Raw genomic sequence first — 15,424 nt, forward strand, 5'->3', positions numbered from 1 at the left:
TACATCCTGTATTTAGTGTAGAAAGTGGTGGCCGCAAAGGGATTGGCCCAGACTTGTCCTAAATAAGCCTTCAATTTTCAGAACTGAATCAGGTGTCCCGCGGAGAGACAGGAAGCATCTTTGCCTTGAGGCTGGAAGGTACTTTAATAGGCGCTTCACGTGAGAAAACTGAGAAACCTGGCAGTACGCGGGGTAGCATGTAACTCGGAATACTTAATCACTAGAAATGAAACTCATTCCAGAGACTTCCGGGTTGCGGGGGGGCGGCACAACGTGCGGACGTTACGTCACGTTCCCTTGCCCGTCCCGCCTCCTCGGCCCTCTCCGCACTGTGACGTTCCCAGGGAGGAACGTAGCGTAAACAGCGCAGGGCATTTCGGGAGCTGGATTGTTTCACGCAGGAAGCAGGCTCCATTTTAGCGCCGCCCGCCGTCGCCATCTGTTTCCCTCACCCCAACCCCCCGCCTTTCCCCGCTTCCCGTTTCTAAGCCCCAGCGGGAAGGCTGGGCCTAAGCTGCGGGTGACTAGAGTGAAAGGAGGGAAGGGGAAAAGAAAGAAAGGGAAGAAGCGGGGAGAAAGGGTGAATCGGGAAGGGTAAGTGTAGAGGCCACGGTGCGGAGCGCGCAGCCCAGTGGGCGGACTGACGGACGCGCCTGTTTTGCTGCCGCGGCTGCGGCGCCCGCGCGAGTCGCCTCGAAGCGGCGGCGGCGGTAGTAGCAGCAGCGGAAACAAGAGGGGAGCAATGGCGGCCGACAGCCGAGAGGAGAAAGGTTAGTGCGGAGAAAGGTGACGGGCGGAGTCAGGGCTCTGGAGTGGTCGCCCGAACCGTGGTCGTCGTCGTGAGTTGGGGGTTGAGGAGGTTAGCTTTCTCCGCGCGGAGCCGGTCTCCCCGTGGAGACACTCGGACTCACTGGCAAAGACCAGGCCTGCCCTTTAGTCCTTGGTCACCACATGACCTAACATTTCATCTAGCCTTGGATTTTTGCTTTGATCCTAATTTCCTTCACGTAACGTTTATCGGTCTTGGGCGCGGCTAAGAGAAGGCCTCTTCTGTGTTGCAGGCCCTTGGCTTTATTTCCTGGTATGCGGAGGTAATGCGTATTTTCAGAACGATGTTTTCTGTTAGGCTCAATTTCGAAAACCCTTAATGCCACGATTAAAGCTTGTTTAAGACGTGGTATAGATAGATGATTAGTCCCGGGAAATGTAGACAAGTAATTTCAGGCTGTTCCTGTTAAATAGGCGGTGACAGGAATGGCCTGTTTGGTTACCTATTTACTTGTTTTGGGAAAGGTAATGTTTGAAAAGATGAATATGTGGTTCAGGCCAGGCAGGAAAAATCTTGGCCGCTATTCTGAAAGACACACATTTTGTGTAGTTCCTGGAGGGTAACTAGGAACAAATAAATGTAATTTATAGAGAGTCGGAGGGATACAGTTGCTTTGAAATTTGGGAGGAACTGATGTTGCCAGAAGAAAATGTCAGATCTTTTGAAATATTGGCCTTCCGGGGCCTAGAAATGTTAATATAGATCCAGAATCAATACAAGTCTGAAGAGTGGTCTAGATTGGGTGGTGCGTTTTTTTACAACCCTGCTATTACTATAATAGTTTTGGGAAGGATATAGATGATTATTAAAAAAAAATGTGTATGTATATATATATGGTCAGCTGCTGCCTTGTATTTCTCGGATCTACCCTTTTGTGTGGCTAATTAACTTGGCGAGGGGAGCAATTTATTAAATGGACTGTAGAGTCAAGTTCCATTAGATTTGTGATCTTTAATTTTGCTCCTTAAAAGAATAGTCACTGAACTGGAAAAATCAGTGAACTGTTCTAGGGATAGGGACAACCTTGGGAAATGGACTGGGTGGGAATATGTTTAAGATAACTGCTCCTGCTTAAAGCAGGAAATGGTGATTCAGTTTAGTAGTTGAATTTTGCTTCCTTAAATGAGTCCTAAAAATCCTTTCCCCTCCTTTTGAGAAATCCAGAAGGAATGCAATCATGGGATTGATTAGGTTTTAGTAGTTTAATTTTCCTTCCTTAATTGAGCCCTAAAAATCCTCTCCCCTCCTTTTGAGAAATCCAGAAGGAATGTGATCATAAGATTGCATGATGTAAGTGAATAAAACAAACTGTTTTTAATTAGAAGTATAGTAGTATTAAATAGATGATTTTAATCAGTAAGAATTAACTCAGTCAACGGTTTCAGTAATCTATGAGCTGGGGGGGGGGGAGATGGTGGTTGTGGTATGTGAGATGAGCTAGATAAAAAGTGAGTAAAACTCAGTACTTCTCAAGAGTTCATTGTCTCAAGGTGAACATAGTTGTAAGTCAGTTGTGGAGTAGACACAGTTGTACACGAGGAAAAAGAGTAGGTGCTGTATTGAATTTTTTGCTTTAGAAATGGATTTAGAGGTGAAAACGTCTAAGTGCGTGAACTTTGTCACTTACTGGGAAGTAGTAATGCCACCTATGAGCAGTACTTAGGATGAATTGTCCAGCTTTTGAAAGGCCTCACATTTGTGTAGTTTTTAAAAACTTAATTTTCATAATTCAGCTTATTTCAAAATTTATGATAAAAGTGCTTATCTTATAGTTTAAGATTGTAGTTTGCTGGGAAAGCTAGCAGATATATACCTACTGGAGTTGCTTATTTAATTTTGAAATGGCAAGATTTCTAGAATAGTCTACTTTGCAAATAAGGAAACTGAGACCTAGGGTGTCTTACTTTCTTGATATTTGTCAAACAGCTGGAAAATAGCTAGAATTAGAATTAATACTTGACTTTCTTTTCACATTGAACAAGGAAAAATGAGCAGCTCAGTACTTACTATCATCAGTTGTCATGTATGAAACGTTAAGAAATTATAAGACATGGCACAAACCTTAGGCTTTTCTTTGAAGATTCTATAAGTGGTGTAAGATTTTGATAAGAAATGAGTTTAAGTTGCACAAATTGCTGTAAATAACAGAACAGTTAAACTTGTGGTCATAAACCCCTTGTATTATTGGGCTTTGCACATTAGCTATATAATAAGCAGATATTACCTTCTGTAAGTGCTTCTGTAATACCTGTACCTGAAAGCTCAAGCCTGTAATTGGAGAAATTGCCTGCTTAATTCCTGTGGTGATTATCCAAAATGGAGATTTGGAAGATGTTGAAATGTTGGTGGTATTATCGATTGTTATTTGCCGTTTTTGTGTATAAACATCTTTGCATTTTATTTTTTGCTGCTACTGCTAAGTCACTTCAGTCGTGTCCGACTCTGTGTGACCCCATAGATGGAAGCCCACCAGGCTCCCCCATCCCTGGGATTCTCCAGGCAAGAACACTGGAGTGGGTTGCCATTTCCTTCTCCAATGTGTGAAAGTGAAAAGTGAAAGTGAAGTCGCTCAGTCGTGCCCGACCCTTAGCGACCCCACGGACTGCAGCCTACCAGGCTCCTCCATTCATGGGATTTTCTAGGCAACAGTACTGGAGTGGCTTGCCATTTTAAGTTCTTAAAAAGTTCTTTCTGAAGAACAGTTACACAAGCTTAATATATCTAAAATGTGGATCATGAGGTACCACTTTAAAAAGTAACATGTTTTTTGCCCGTTACCCAACTGGAAACTCCTTGAGGGCCAGGAATATGTCTGTATTGTTTACCCGATTCCTGGTGTACAGTAATTGTCTTAGTACCTTGAATAAATGATTTAGAAAATTGTAAATCGTTAGTTCAAGGTTGGACTTCATTAAAAACTGGCTAGTTATGTGATATTTGCTATTGATTAAAAACTGGCTAGTTATGTGATATTTGCTATTGATGTCCAAAGTTAAGAGTTTCTCAGTTGATACATAACACACGTTCATGCAAATACATACAAATATGTGCATTTGGTAACACACACACACACTAGTCCTCACTCTAGTAAGTCCTTCAGTTCAGTTCAGTCGCTCAGTCGTGTCCTACTCTTTGTGACCCCATGAATCACAGCACGCCAGGCCTCCCTGTCCATCACCAACTCCCGGAGTTCACTCAAACTCATGTCCATCGAGTCGGTGATGCCATCCAGCCATCTCATTCTCTGTTGTCCCCTTCTCCTCCTGCCCCCAACCTTTCCCAGCATCAGAGTCTTTTCCAGTGAGTCAACTCGTCGCATGAGGTGGCCAAAGTATTGGAGTTTCAGCTTTAGCATCAGTCCTTCCAATGAACACCCAGGACTGATTTCCTTTAGGATTGACTGGTTTGGTCTCCTTGCAGTCCAAGGGACTCTCAAGAGTCTTCTCTAGCACCACAGTTCAAAAGCATCAATTCTTCGGCGATCAGCTTTCTTCACAGTCCAACTCTCACATCCATAGGGCTAGATAATCTTAGTTTATTTTAGTTAGGGCTTTAAAAAGCATAGAGTATGTTTGATATTCCAATATATTTGTTTTATACATAATAGAAGTAGGACAGAAAGCTACAAATGCACTCCTTAGACTTCAGTTGTTTGTTTTTTGAAAGACAGGAAGTTTGGATGGGATGGGAAATCCAAGTCTCTTCTTTTAGAAGAATGACAATTTTGAATGATCAAAAAATAACTGAGAGACTGGTCTAATATAAAACAAAACAGAATGGGAGGCTCTAGGAAATGTTGCTCCATTGCCAAACCCCATTATAACTATATTAACTGAATTAAAATAACAACTGTAATGTATTGGTGCCCTATGTTAGACACAAAATGCACAATATATTTAACTACTCAGTTTTTTTGTTGTTGTTGTTTTTCCTCCCTTTAAATACTTAAGGTCTTAGTCTGAACCTGGATCCTGAAATAAATAGTACTCTGTATCTCCTGACCCAGAAGCTTCCAGGGTCCAAAAAAACAAACAAAAAATGAATCATTTCTCAGATAAACATTATTTTCAACACTGATATCCCTGGAGTTAAGGATTGTGGCCTTCCAGGCCAGGAATTTCAAGGTTGAGGTGTAATTCTGGTAGAGTGGGAAGAGTACTAAATTTGGATTCAGAACTGTGAGATTTTAGTCACAGTACTTGAATTCATTGGGCTTCTTTTTGGAATACTTGTTCCATACATAACCTTCTAAAGGCTAAACTACTTTGAAAACCAGTTAGATTTTAAAGTTCCTATGTTTATCTTATCCAAACAAATACTCCCATCTACAGTAGACAAGCCTTGTTGACTAACACAGTTTTGAACAAGTTCTCTAAAAACAGTGATTTTTTTTTGTTTCCTGTATTGTCGATTTGTATATTTATCCCAAAACTCAGTTTGTTAATAGTTTGTGATGGTAACATAAGATTATGCTGCTTAACCAGTGATGATAATGAAGTCCATGTATGAACATCATATATTGCAAATGCAAAACGTTCACAGATGATTGTATTTCCATAAAGGAATAAAGCTGGCAGCAGCCTGCTTTGTTTTGTTTTAAATCAAGGAGTATTTGAAAGTCAGACAATTCCAGTGAAAATCTGTACTTGGAAATTCTCTTGAAAATTTACAAGATCTGACAGGGTACTTGCATTTCTCTTAAGACAGTGAATCCACTGGATTTGAGTAGGCTTGTCCCCTTTAGCATTCCTACTCTTTCACAAGGTATCCTGTGTACTGAAAGTATATATGCTTGGTGTTCCTGTTACCTCAGTGTCTTGAATTGAACCTTAAATTTTTTTGTAGTTACTTAACTGAGTATCAGTGTTGTTTAAGAGTTATGGGTATATGCATTGTAGGGTCATGCAGATAAAATGCTTTTTTAATAGAGAGTGTTTGTGTCTTGGCAAATAGATGTGTGTGTTTGGCAAATAGTTGGAGAAACAGAGGAAACAGTGGCAGACTTTGTTTTTTTGGTCTCCAAAATCACTGCAGATGGTGACTGCAGCCATGAAATTAAAAGACGCTTGCTCCTTGGAAGAAAAGCTATGATCAGCCTATACAGCATATTAAAAAGCAGAGACATTACTGACAAAGGTCAGTACAGACAAAGCTGTGGCTTTTTCAGTAGTCATGTGTGGATGTGAGAGTTGGACTATAAAGAAAGCTGAGGGGTGATGAATTGATGCTTTTGAACTGTGGTGTTGGAGAAAATGCTTGAGAGTCCCTTGGTCTGCCAGGAGATCCAATCAGTCCACCCTAAAGGAAATCAGTCCTGAATATTCATTGGAAGGACTGATGTTGAAGCTGAATCTCCAATACTTTGGCCACCTGATGCGAAGAACTGACTCACTGGAAAAGACCCTGATGCTAGGAAAGATTGAAGGCAGGAGGAGAAGGGGGCGACAGAAGATGAGATGGTTGGATGGCATCACCGACTCAAATGGACATGAGTTTGAGTAAACTCCGGGAGTTGGTGATGGACAAGGAGGCCTGGTGTGCTGCGGTTCATGGGGTCGCAGAGAGTCGGACACGACTGAGCAACTGAACTGAACTGTATGTGTCTTAGTCACTCAGTTGTATCTGACTCTTTGTGACCCCATGGACTGTAGCCCACCAGGGTCCTCTGTGGGCTTCTCCAGGCAAGAATACTGGAGTGGATTGCCATGCCTTCCTTCAGGGGACTCTTCCCAACTCAGGGGTCGAACCCAGGTCTTCCATGTTGCTGGCAGATTCGTTACCATCTGAGCCACCAGGGAAGCCCTATTTAATTAATACAATAGGTAATGGCAAGTATTAATAGAGAATAAAGGGGTAGGTATGGTCTATGTTCAGGAAATATTGGTAAATACCCTGATGTAAAAAAAAGCTACATTGTCTCATGCAAAACTTTGACATAAATTACTTTGTGTCTTTACCAAAGACCGTCAGGACTGCTCCAGCTGGTAGTTTTCAGGTAGGAATCTGGGCCCCTAGTGATCAAATAGTCCTTTTTTAAAATGTAGAATATCTATTCTTACTTTAAACCCTTGGAGCTTTCAAAAACAAAGCATCCAAGAGCTGAATTCATTCTACAGGCTCTTAGTGTATAACTTTGAATGGATTTGAACTTCAACTATAAATGGGAATACTGTTTGTGTTTCATTTGAGTTACTTTGTTGCATTGACACATTGTGAAAAATTCATTTTTTCTTGTGGCTTTAAAGGGTTTTTTTGTTAAGACTTTATGTAGATTTCTCAAAAATAAAGCACTTTAAATACTGCATTTGAGGGGCTTCCTTGGTGGTCCAGTGGTTAAGAATCCACCTTGCAGTGAAAGGAACTCGGGTTTGATCCTTGGTTGGGGAAGATGCCACAGAGCAGCTAAGCCCATGCGCCATAACTGTTGAGCCTGTGCTCTAGAGCCCAGGAGTCTTAACTGCTGAGCCCGTGTGTTGCAGCTGCTGAAGCCTTTGCGCCCTAGGGCTTGTGCTCCGCAACAAGAGACACTACCGCAATGAGAAGCCCATGCGCCACCACTCCTGAGCCGAAACTCTAGAGCCCGTGCAATGAGAAACTCAAGAGTAGCCCTTGTGCAGTGAAGACTCTCCACAGCCAAAAAATAAAAATAAATAGATCTTTAAATAAATAAATTCATCTAAAAATCCTATTAGGAAATGCTTCTTTTGAGTTATATTTTACATACAATTCTTAACCAGGCATCTGCTAACCTTTGTTCATTTTATTGCTAATATTCTTATGGTGCTGCTGTCAAACTGCTGTGAAGAAATTGAATATGTGCATATCATTATGCAGAATAATGTTAAATTTCAGGATAAAACGAGTGATTTAAAGCATAAAAGAAGTCACACTGGAGAACCAGTGGATGTTACTTTCTCTCTTCTTCCCCAAAAGGCTGTATCAGGAGTAGGTCAGATTACTAAAATAATCCTTTATAGCTAATTCAAATTAAAAACATGAATTAAAATGCATACAAAGAGTACATTTTCTAGCCAGTGAATGGTCATAGGAAACAGTCTGTTAGCTGTATAGCCCAATACTCTCTAATTATTTTAAGAATACACCTTACATTAATTAAATAAGCAAAACTAAGCAAGTGGTGGTAGTTTGGATAACACCTTCCAAGTATTTGGAACATTTCTTCCAACAATAATTGGAGTTCCTGGCTCCTCTCTTTGAACCTGAGTAGAATTTTATGATTGTCTTAGAGTAAAATATTATGGCTCTTTTTCTCTTGGGCTGTGTTAATATATCTTTAGAGCTCTAAACCACCATGAAAGAGGTTGGCCTGTGCTGAAGCTGTCATGGTAGAGAGTGCCATTGAAAAGCATGCCCTAAGAGCCCCAGCTGTTTTGAATCTACCCAGCCAGGGTGGATAAGCAAGCCTTCAGATGGTTTTAGCCAACCTTTAACTGCAGCCACATGTGAGACTTTAGTTGAGCCTCAGAAACATAAGCAGTAATAATAAATAACTATTGTTTTAAGTCACCAAGTTTTGGGATAGCATGTTAAATTTACTGCAGTAGTCAGAATATTTATATATTTGTGTTACTGAAAAAAGAGGATTTTGTTTTATATTCAGGGCTATATTTTGTGTATCATGTACCCTAGTGGTTATTAATACAAGGTTCAGGAGGGTCAAATACCTGCCTCCCCCCTGCCCTTGCCCCCTTCCCCAAACAGTGATCTTTTTGTTCTAAATGTCTCTTACAGAGGTGAAGAAACTGAAGCTCAGAGTGGGACTTCCCCAAAGATACGTAGCTCTTAAATGATGACCTGGATTTTCTTGCTTCCAAACGCAAATCTCATCTGTGTTATATTTCAGCAAATAAACGATTTCAGTGGTGGAGAAAAGTAACTTATATATGATCTTTTATATCAGGGAGTCAGAAAATAATATTTTAGGCTCTGTAGGCCTCATAAGGTCTTTGTCATATATTCTTTTCCTTTTTAAAAACACAGCCTTAAAAACGTCGAAACTATTCTTGTCCTGCCAGTAAAAAGTAGGCAGTGGGCTGAATTTTGTCCTGCAGGTCTTAGTTTACCAATTTTGTGATAACACCAGTTACGTTTTTGTTGTCATAGAGTATAAAATGGGTAAAAATTTGCAGATATCAAATGAGGATATTATGGTTGAACTTAAAGTAGATTTAAGATGCTGCAGTGTTTGGGATACAGAGCTTTCTGATGCACTAATTTGAAATTAATTACTAATGCACCCAACCTTTTAGTGATGCTTTGTGGTTTTGTTTTCTTACACTTTGTTTAAAGGTACTAATATTGTTTACATGTAATTTAACCGTATATTTAGAAAGCCTGAACTCTAGACGAGTGCATTTGTGTAACTTGAACTTCTGAGCTTCTATTTCTTTATCTGCAAAGTAGTCTATCTAAAATATACCTTATGTGTGTCATGTATGATATGTATGAAAGTGATAAAATGTTAGAAAAGCAAGTATTGGTTAGTATTTTAAAAATTTGTAGATACTTTCTAAAACTGCAACTAATCTTTGGTTTTGTCTAATAAAAATGATTTATTAAAGTTTTTAAAGAATGATTTAGGCATGTCTGAAATTTGAATTGATATAATCAGCCTCACAGTATTTTTTCTGTGTTAGATTTAGCATGTATAAAAGTATATGATTTCATGTGACTGTTCAAGCTTTTGGGTGGATATTTCTAATCAAGAACTAGCAATTTCTTGCAAAGATTTAGGTAGCACTGTGTTAATTGTCTTATTTGCTGTCATGTCATAGTTTTTGTTTTTTGTTTTTTTGTTTTGGTTCTACAGATGTCTTATCTTTCAAGATTTGTTGGACCCACTTTTTTACTGACTAGAGAACTTTGACACAAGGATTGCTTAATATCTGAAAAACATGGATTTCTAAAAATCAAATGATATGTTTTTATTCTTTATTTATAATATAGTATCCAAAAATTGTGTTTGCACTATTCAGGTTTCGAGGGGATTTTCTTTAGTGAAAACATGAACTCAGAGGATGAGAGAAACCTTTTTGGTTTACATATCTTGATTTTAATAACATTAAAAAAAAAAAAAAGGAAGCAGTCCATATAGTATATATTCATTTTAGAAAAATAGTAAAGTACAGAGAAGCATTTTTATGGATCAAAGAAATCAGTTACTATGCTGTTTCAAGCATATGTAATTTTCAGTGTTCTAAGTAGCAGCTGTGGCTCCCAAGTACAGAAGATGTGTTTCCTTTTCTGTATCCTGTGTCACCTTGCTTTTCCTCTTATTTTACCTACATTATCTGTTTTAGTTCTCTTTAGTCCCTGATTTCTGTTCCTCTTTGGGGAAATTTGAGTTACATCTAACCTGTTCAAAGACCTCAGGTTAATAAACCTTGTTATACTTTGAGTGGTCATGTATGGATGTGAGAGTTGGATTGTGAAGAAAGCTGATCACCGAAGAATTGATGCTTTTGAACTGTGGTGCTGGAGAGACTCTTGAGAGTCCCTTGGACTGCAAGGAGATCCAACCAGTCCATTCTGGAGATCAACCCTGGGTGTTCATTGGAAGGACTGATGCTAAAGCTGAAACTCCAATACTTTGGCCACCTCATGCGACGAGTTGACTCACTGGAAAAGACTGATGCTGGGAGGGATTGGGGGTGGGAGGAGACGGGGACGACAGAGAATGAGATGGCTGGATGGCATCACAGACTCGATGGAAATGAGTTTGAGTGAACTCCGGGAGGTGGTGATGGACAGGGAGGCCTGGTGTGCTGTGATTCATGGGGTCAAAAAGAGTCGGACACGATTGAACTGAACTGATACTTTCAGTGGGCATTGCTTTTTGGCTAGAGCCATGGGTACAGTTGTCCTGTCTCATCAGTTTTTATGATTTTATACCTCTTGTTATGGCACCTTAAATTTGGAAAGATATTTTTGATGCTTGTATGCTTAGTGTTTAAAACGTTAACCATTAGCTTTAGTGCCTTATTTCGGGGAAAAAATCAGTTTAAAGGGGTAAATACATAATTGCACGTATTTCTAAGAATTTTTTTGTCCCATTAGACAGGATGGGGGGTATGAAGGGGGGTGGGATGATGAAACTGAGTTGTAAGTTTTCGTGATCATTGAAAGTATCAGTTATAGTCAATGGTTCCTTTGTCTGGACAAGTCATACTTTTTATAGTCCAAACCAGCAGCCTCAAATGTTTCTGGTTATGTACCCCATCACTAATTTTCTTCTTTTAACCTGCTTCAACATTATTTCAGACAACAGGATAGCTGTAAGGCTAGTACAAAGATTTTTTTGCTTTTCAATCACATTTCACCTGTTAACATTTTTACCATATTTGTCTTTCTAATTCATTCACACTCCATCTTTTGTCTGTTGCAGACATGATGCTTCTTTGCACCTAAATACTTACGTATGTATTTTATAAAAAGTAGAGTTCTCTTTTACTTAACAGTAGTACTATCAAAATCAGGGAATTAACATTGATACTTGTAGTCTGCAGACCTTATTTAGATTTCATTAGTTTTTCCAGTTAAGTCTCAGATTATGTGCTGTATCACATATCTTTTAGTCTCCTTTAATCTGAAGTGTTTTCTTAGTGTTTGTATTTCATGATATTGATGTTTTGGGATGCCTCTAAATTTGGGTTGGTTTTGTATTTGTTTCCTTATGTATAGGTTTAAGTTTTGCATTTTGCATAGGAATATTGCAGAATTGTTCCATGAGTAGTGCGTCATACTAGGGTCCATGATACTGATTTGACCCACTGTGGGTGATGTTAACTTTGATTACTTGTTTAAACTGGAGTCTGCCAGAGTTTCTGAATTGTAAAATGGTAATCAGTAAGTATTTTTCCCAAAATACACAATCTTTGATATGCATGCTGTCGCTTCAGTTGTGCCTGATGCTGTGTGACCCCATGGACTGTAGCCTGCCAGGCTTCTCTTCTCCATGGGATTCTGCAGGCAAGAATGCTTGAGTGGGTTGCTGTGCCCTTCCCCCAGGGATCTTCCAGACCCAGGGATCAAACACACATCTCTTCACATCTCCTGCATTGGCAGGCGGGTTCTTTACCACTAGCGCCACCTGGGAATCCATTTGATAAATATGTTTATTTAAAAGTTATGCACTTGTATTATTATTATCTTTACTATGCACATTTTAAAGCAGTTGACAAAAACTAGAGATGAAAGGATGACGCACAAATAAACAAGTTCTCACTTTTTGTACCCCAGTATATCCTTTCACACCCTATGGGATATATACTCCAGGCTTTGTAGACCAGGGCTCTGTATCATATCCTCTACTTTGTATGGTTTTACAGGAATTATTCTTGTGTCTTGATCTTGAAATAAAAGCTACTTAAAGGTTATGTTCTCATACTTAAATATCTTCACAGCAAGTACTCAAAAATAAATGCTTCATGGTAATGATTTTTCCCCATTACTTTTTAATTTCCTTGCTTTCAGATGGAGAACTTAATGTTCTAGATGATATTTTGACTGAAGTACCAGAACAGGATGATGAACTCTATAATCCAGAGAGTGAACAAGATAAAAATGAGAAAAAGGGTAAGATTTCTGTTTATTTAGTTAAAATAAAAGTGTACATAGAGATAAATATCTTAATTCTTTGCTTTTGTACTTGTTCCTCGAGGCTCTTAACACCAAAAGCACAATCATTAGCAATAACAAGCAGTGGTAGCCAATTCCACATGAAAGAGAGTAATATGTATTTTTTCAAGCATGTGAAATGTCTCAGATAAGTGAATTTATTCCAGTATTTGGAAGCTGTGTTTTCTTTATGATTAACTTTGGAGTACAAATATTTTAGAAGACATTTTAAAGAAATGAGGCTTTTTTCCCTCTCTGATACAATTACTTGTTGAACTTTGGTGAAATAAGTCTTAATACCCAAACTTTTTTTTTTTTGGTATTTTTAAGGTTCAAAAAGAAAAAGTGACCGAATGGAATCTGCTGACACAAAGCGACAAAAGCCTTCTGTTCATTCAAGACAATTGATTTCTAAACCACTGAGCTCATCAGTTAACAATAACAAAAGAATGGTTAGTACAAAAGGAAAATCAGTCACAGAGTATAAAAATGAGGAATATCAAAGATCTGAAAGAAATAAGCGGTTAGAAGCTGATCGGAAGATTCGTTTGTCAAGCAGTGCCTCCAGAGAACCTTATAAGAATCAACCTGACAAAACTTGTCTGCGGAAAAGGGATCCTGAAAGGAGGGTCAAATCCCCTACACCAGATGATTCTGAGGTAGTAAATATAGTTGCAGATATAATACAGAAAGCAATTCTTTCATTTCTGTTTGAGGCTAGAACTATTTATTCACTCTGACCTTGTCTGTTGTATGACTGCTGATTCCCTTTTTCTTTAAACATCAGAGAATTGGGCTTGAAGTGGATAGACGTGCAAGCAGATCCAGCCAATCTTCTAAGGAAGAAGTGAACTCTGAAGAATATGGCTCTGACCACGAGACTGGCAGCAGTGGTTCTTCTGATGAGCAAGGCAACAACACTGAGAATGAGGAGGAGGGTGTGGAAGATGTGGAGGAAGACGAGGAGGTAGAAGAAGATGCAGAGGAAGATGAAGAGGTGGATGAAGATGCAGAGGAAGAGGAGGAGGAAGAAGAGGAGGAGGAGGAGGAAGATGAGGAGGAAGAGGAAGAAGAAGAATATGAACAGGATGAGAGAGACCAGAAGGAAGAAGGAAATGATTATGACACTAGAAGTGAGGCTAGCGACTCTGATTCTGAATCTGTTACCTTCACGGATGGGTCTGTCAGATCTGGTTCAGGAACAGATGGATCAGGTACTAATTTTTATATGTAAAAGTTTGTCTTTATTTTTTAATTCACCTGATTGGTGTTTCTCTTGAATGTTTTAAAATTATGAAATATGAGGCAATGTGGGATGTTAATAAGACTGTCCTGTGTTTTTGTTTTTTTTTTTAAAATATGGTATGTTTTGGGATGTATTATGCACTTGAATAAGATTTACATATCTTAGTAAAGGTGTTTCTCAGCTCCAAATTGATTATATTGCAAATGCACATTACTTCATTTGTTTCTCTAATAAGGCAATATATCTGAGGTTTTAATGTTATAAATTCTTAGATATACATACTAATCGACACCAGCTTATTTTAAACAGTGCTGTACTTAAAGTATATTCATATGGAATCTATCTGTTAGGTATTACAGTATTTTCATGTTAAATGCCTCTAGATTTCCATCATGTGGCAACAGAAATCAAAATAACTTTGTTTTTCTCTTGAGAATATGAACTTTTATTTTTATACCTGTGGGTTGACTGACTGGGGCAATGTCTCCAGAGGGCTGGGTGTAAAAAGGTATCAGATGGAAAATAAGAGTATAAAATTCTTGTGGAGAGACTGGGAAAGAATACTAGATGCTTTGCCACTTTTTATGACCCGGGAGACTTAAAGTAGGAATGGTAGATAGTTATAGTCTTTAGGCTGAAGGGACCCTCTTTTAAGGAGAAATTCAGAAGGTAGAGCAAGGAGAAGTCAGGGTCCTTAAAGATCATTGGCCACTATATGATGATCATAGTCCCATGGCTGTCTTAATGTAAAGGTGCAACCAGATCTGCTACATAGGCCAAATATTACAAACATTGGAATACAAGAAAAGTTCTTTTCTTTTTATATATGTGATAGTTACAGTGTCATAGAATTTTATCATTTTAGTAGTACATTGTTGGTAAATCATATTCTTGATAGTGTAAATGTTAGAGTAGATGGCCAGGTATTCTCCAGTTGGCAGCTGAAGTGCTGCTAGCCTTTTATTCACCAGAGTTCTAGGTTTGGGAGTTAGACAGGTTTTTGAAGGTGGTTAAAAGAGTTAAACTGAACAGATGGGTAGTTGGGTTTAATACAAAAAAACCTTGTGGAATCTATTATATTATTCCATCATACTTTGCACAGATTGATAGGATATGCATTTATAATTTATGATAATAGAGAACAAAAATTGCATTGAAAGTATGAATAAATGTTTGTTTATTGTGGAGAATGTGTGAAAATACAAAAATAGGGGGCATTTTATTGTCGGAATCTTCTTTTTGGTGTCCACGTTAGGAATGATATTTCCTAGACTTGAATGTTTATGTTGTTTAAGTTAAACAGTGAAGACTTATTTGGAGAAGGGAATGGCTACCCGTTTCAGTATTTTTGCCTAGGAATCCACGGACAGAAGAGCCTGGCAGGCTACAGTCTATCGGGTTGCAATGAGTCGGACATGACTGAGCGAGTAAACACGCACGCCAAGGAGATTGTATAAATAGATCAGACCTGAAATAATGTGTATTTTTAATAAACTCCTAGATGCTAATACTTAGCAAGATACTTATTCATACTTTTTATGTTTTTTGTGGATTAGATATTTTGTATTGAATACTAGCCAATGGTTTTTAGAAAACCTGAATATTAAAACTGTTGAGAGATTTATTGTTAGAGATACCTGGAAGTCTTACTTTCCTTAAAGCTTTGTGACTGACTTTTCTTTGGAAGAACTCTTACATGGAACATGTTGTAA

General features: G+C 38.6%; 1 protein-coding gene across 5 annotated transcripts in view; it reads left to right on the top strand.

Annotated features, from left to right (window-relative positions):
- The first annotated feature begins 375 nt into the window (after nt 1-375).
- The window catches only part of YTHDC1 (YTH N6-methyladenosine RNA binding protein C1), a 42,680-nt gene continuing 27,631 nt past the window's right edge, over nt 376-15,424 (top strand). For 2 of the 5 annotated variants that reach the window (XM_055434016.2, XM_055434017.2), the window contains exons 1-4: nt 376-770; nt 12,323-12,424; nt 12,797-13,125; nt 13,254-13,680. In XM_055434016.2, the coding sequence (XP_055289991.1) occupies nt 743-770; nt 12,323-12,424; nt 12,797-13,125; nt 13,254-13,680 (886 nt within the window). In that variant the 5' untranslated portion in view covers nt 376-742. The remainder of the gene's footprint in view (nt 771-12,322; nt 12,425-12,796; nt 13,126-13,253; nt 13,681-15,424) is intronic. The other 3 variants (XM_055434018.2, XM_055434019.2, XM_055434020.2) reach the window with 2 other exon arrangements.

Source organism: Moschus berezovskii, chromosome 5, assembly GCF_049115385.1.
Source record: "Moschus berezovskii isolate FMDL1 chromosome 5, NW_MosBer_1.0, whole genome shotgun sequence".
Taxonomy (NCBI): Eukaryota; Metazoa; Chordata; class Mammalia; order Artiodactyla; family Moschidae; genus Moschus; species Moschus berezovskii.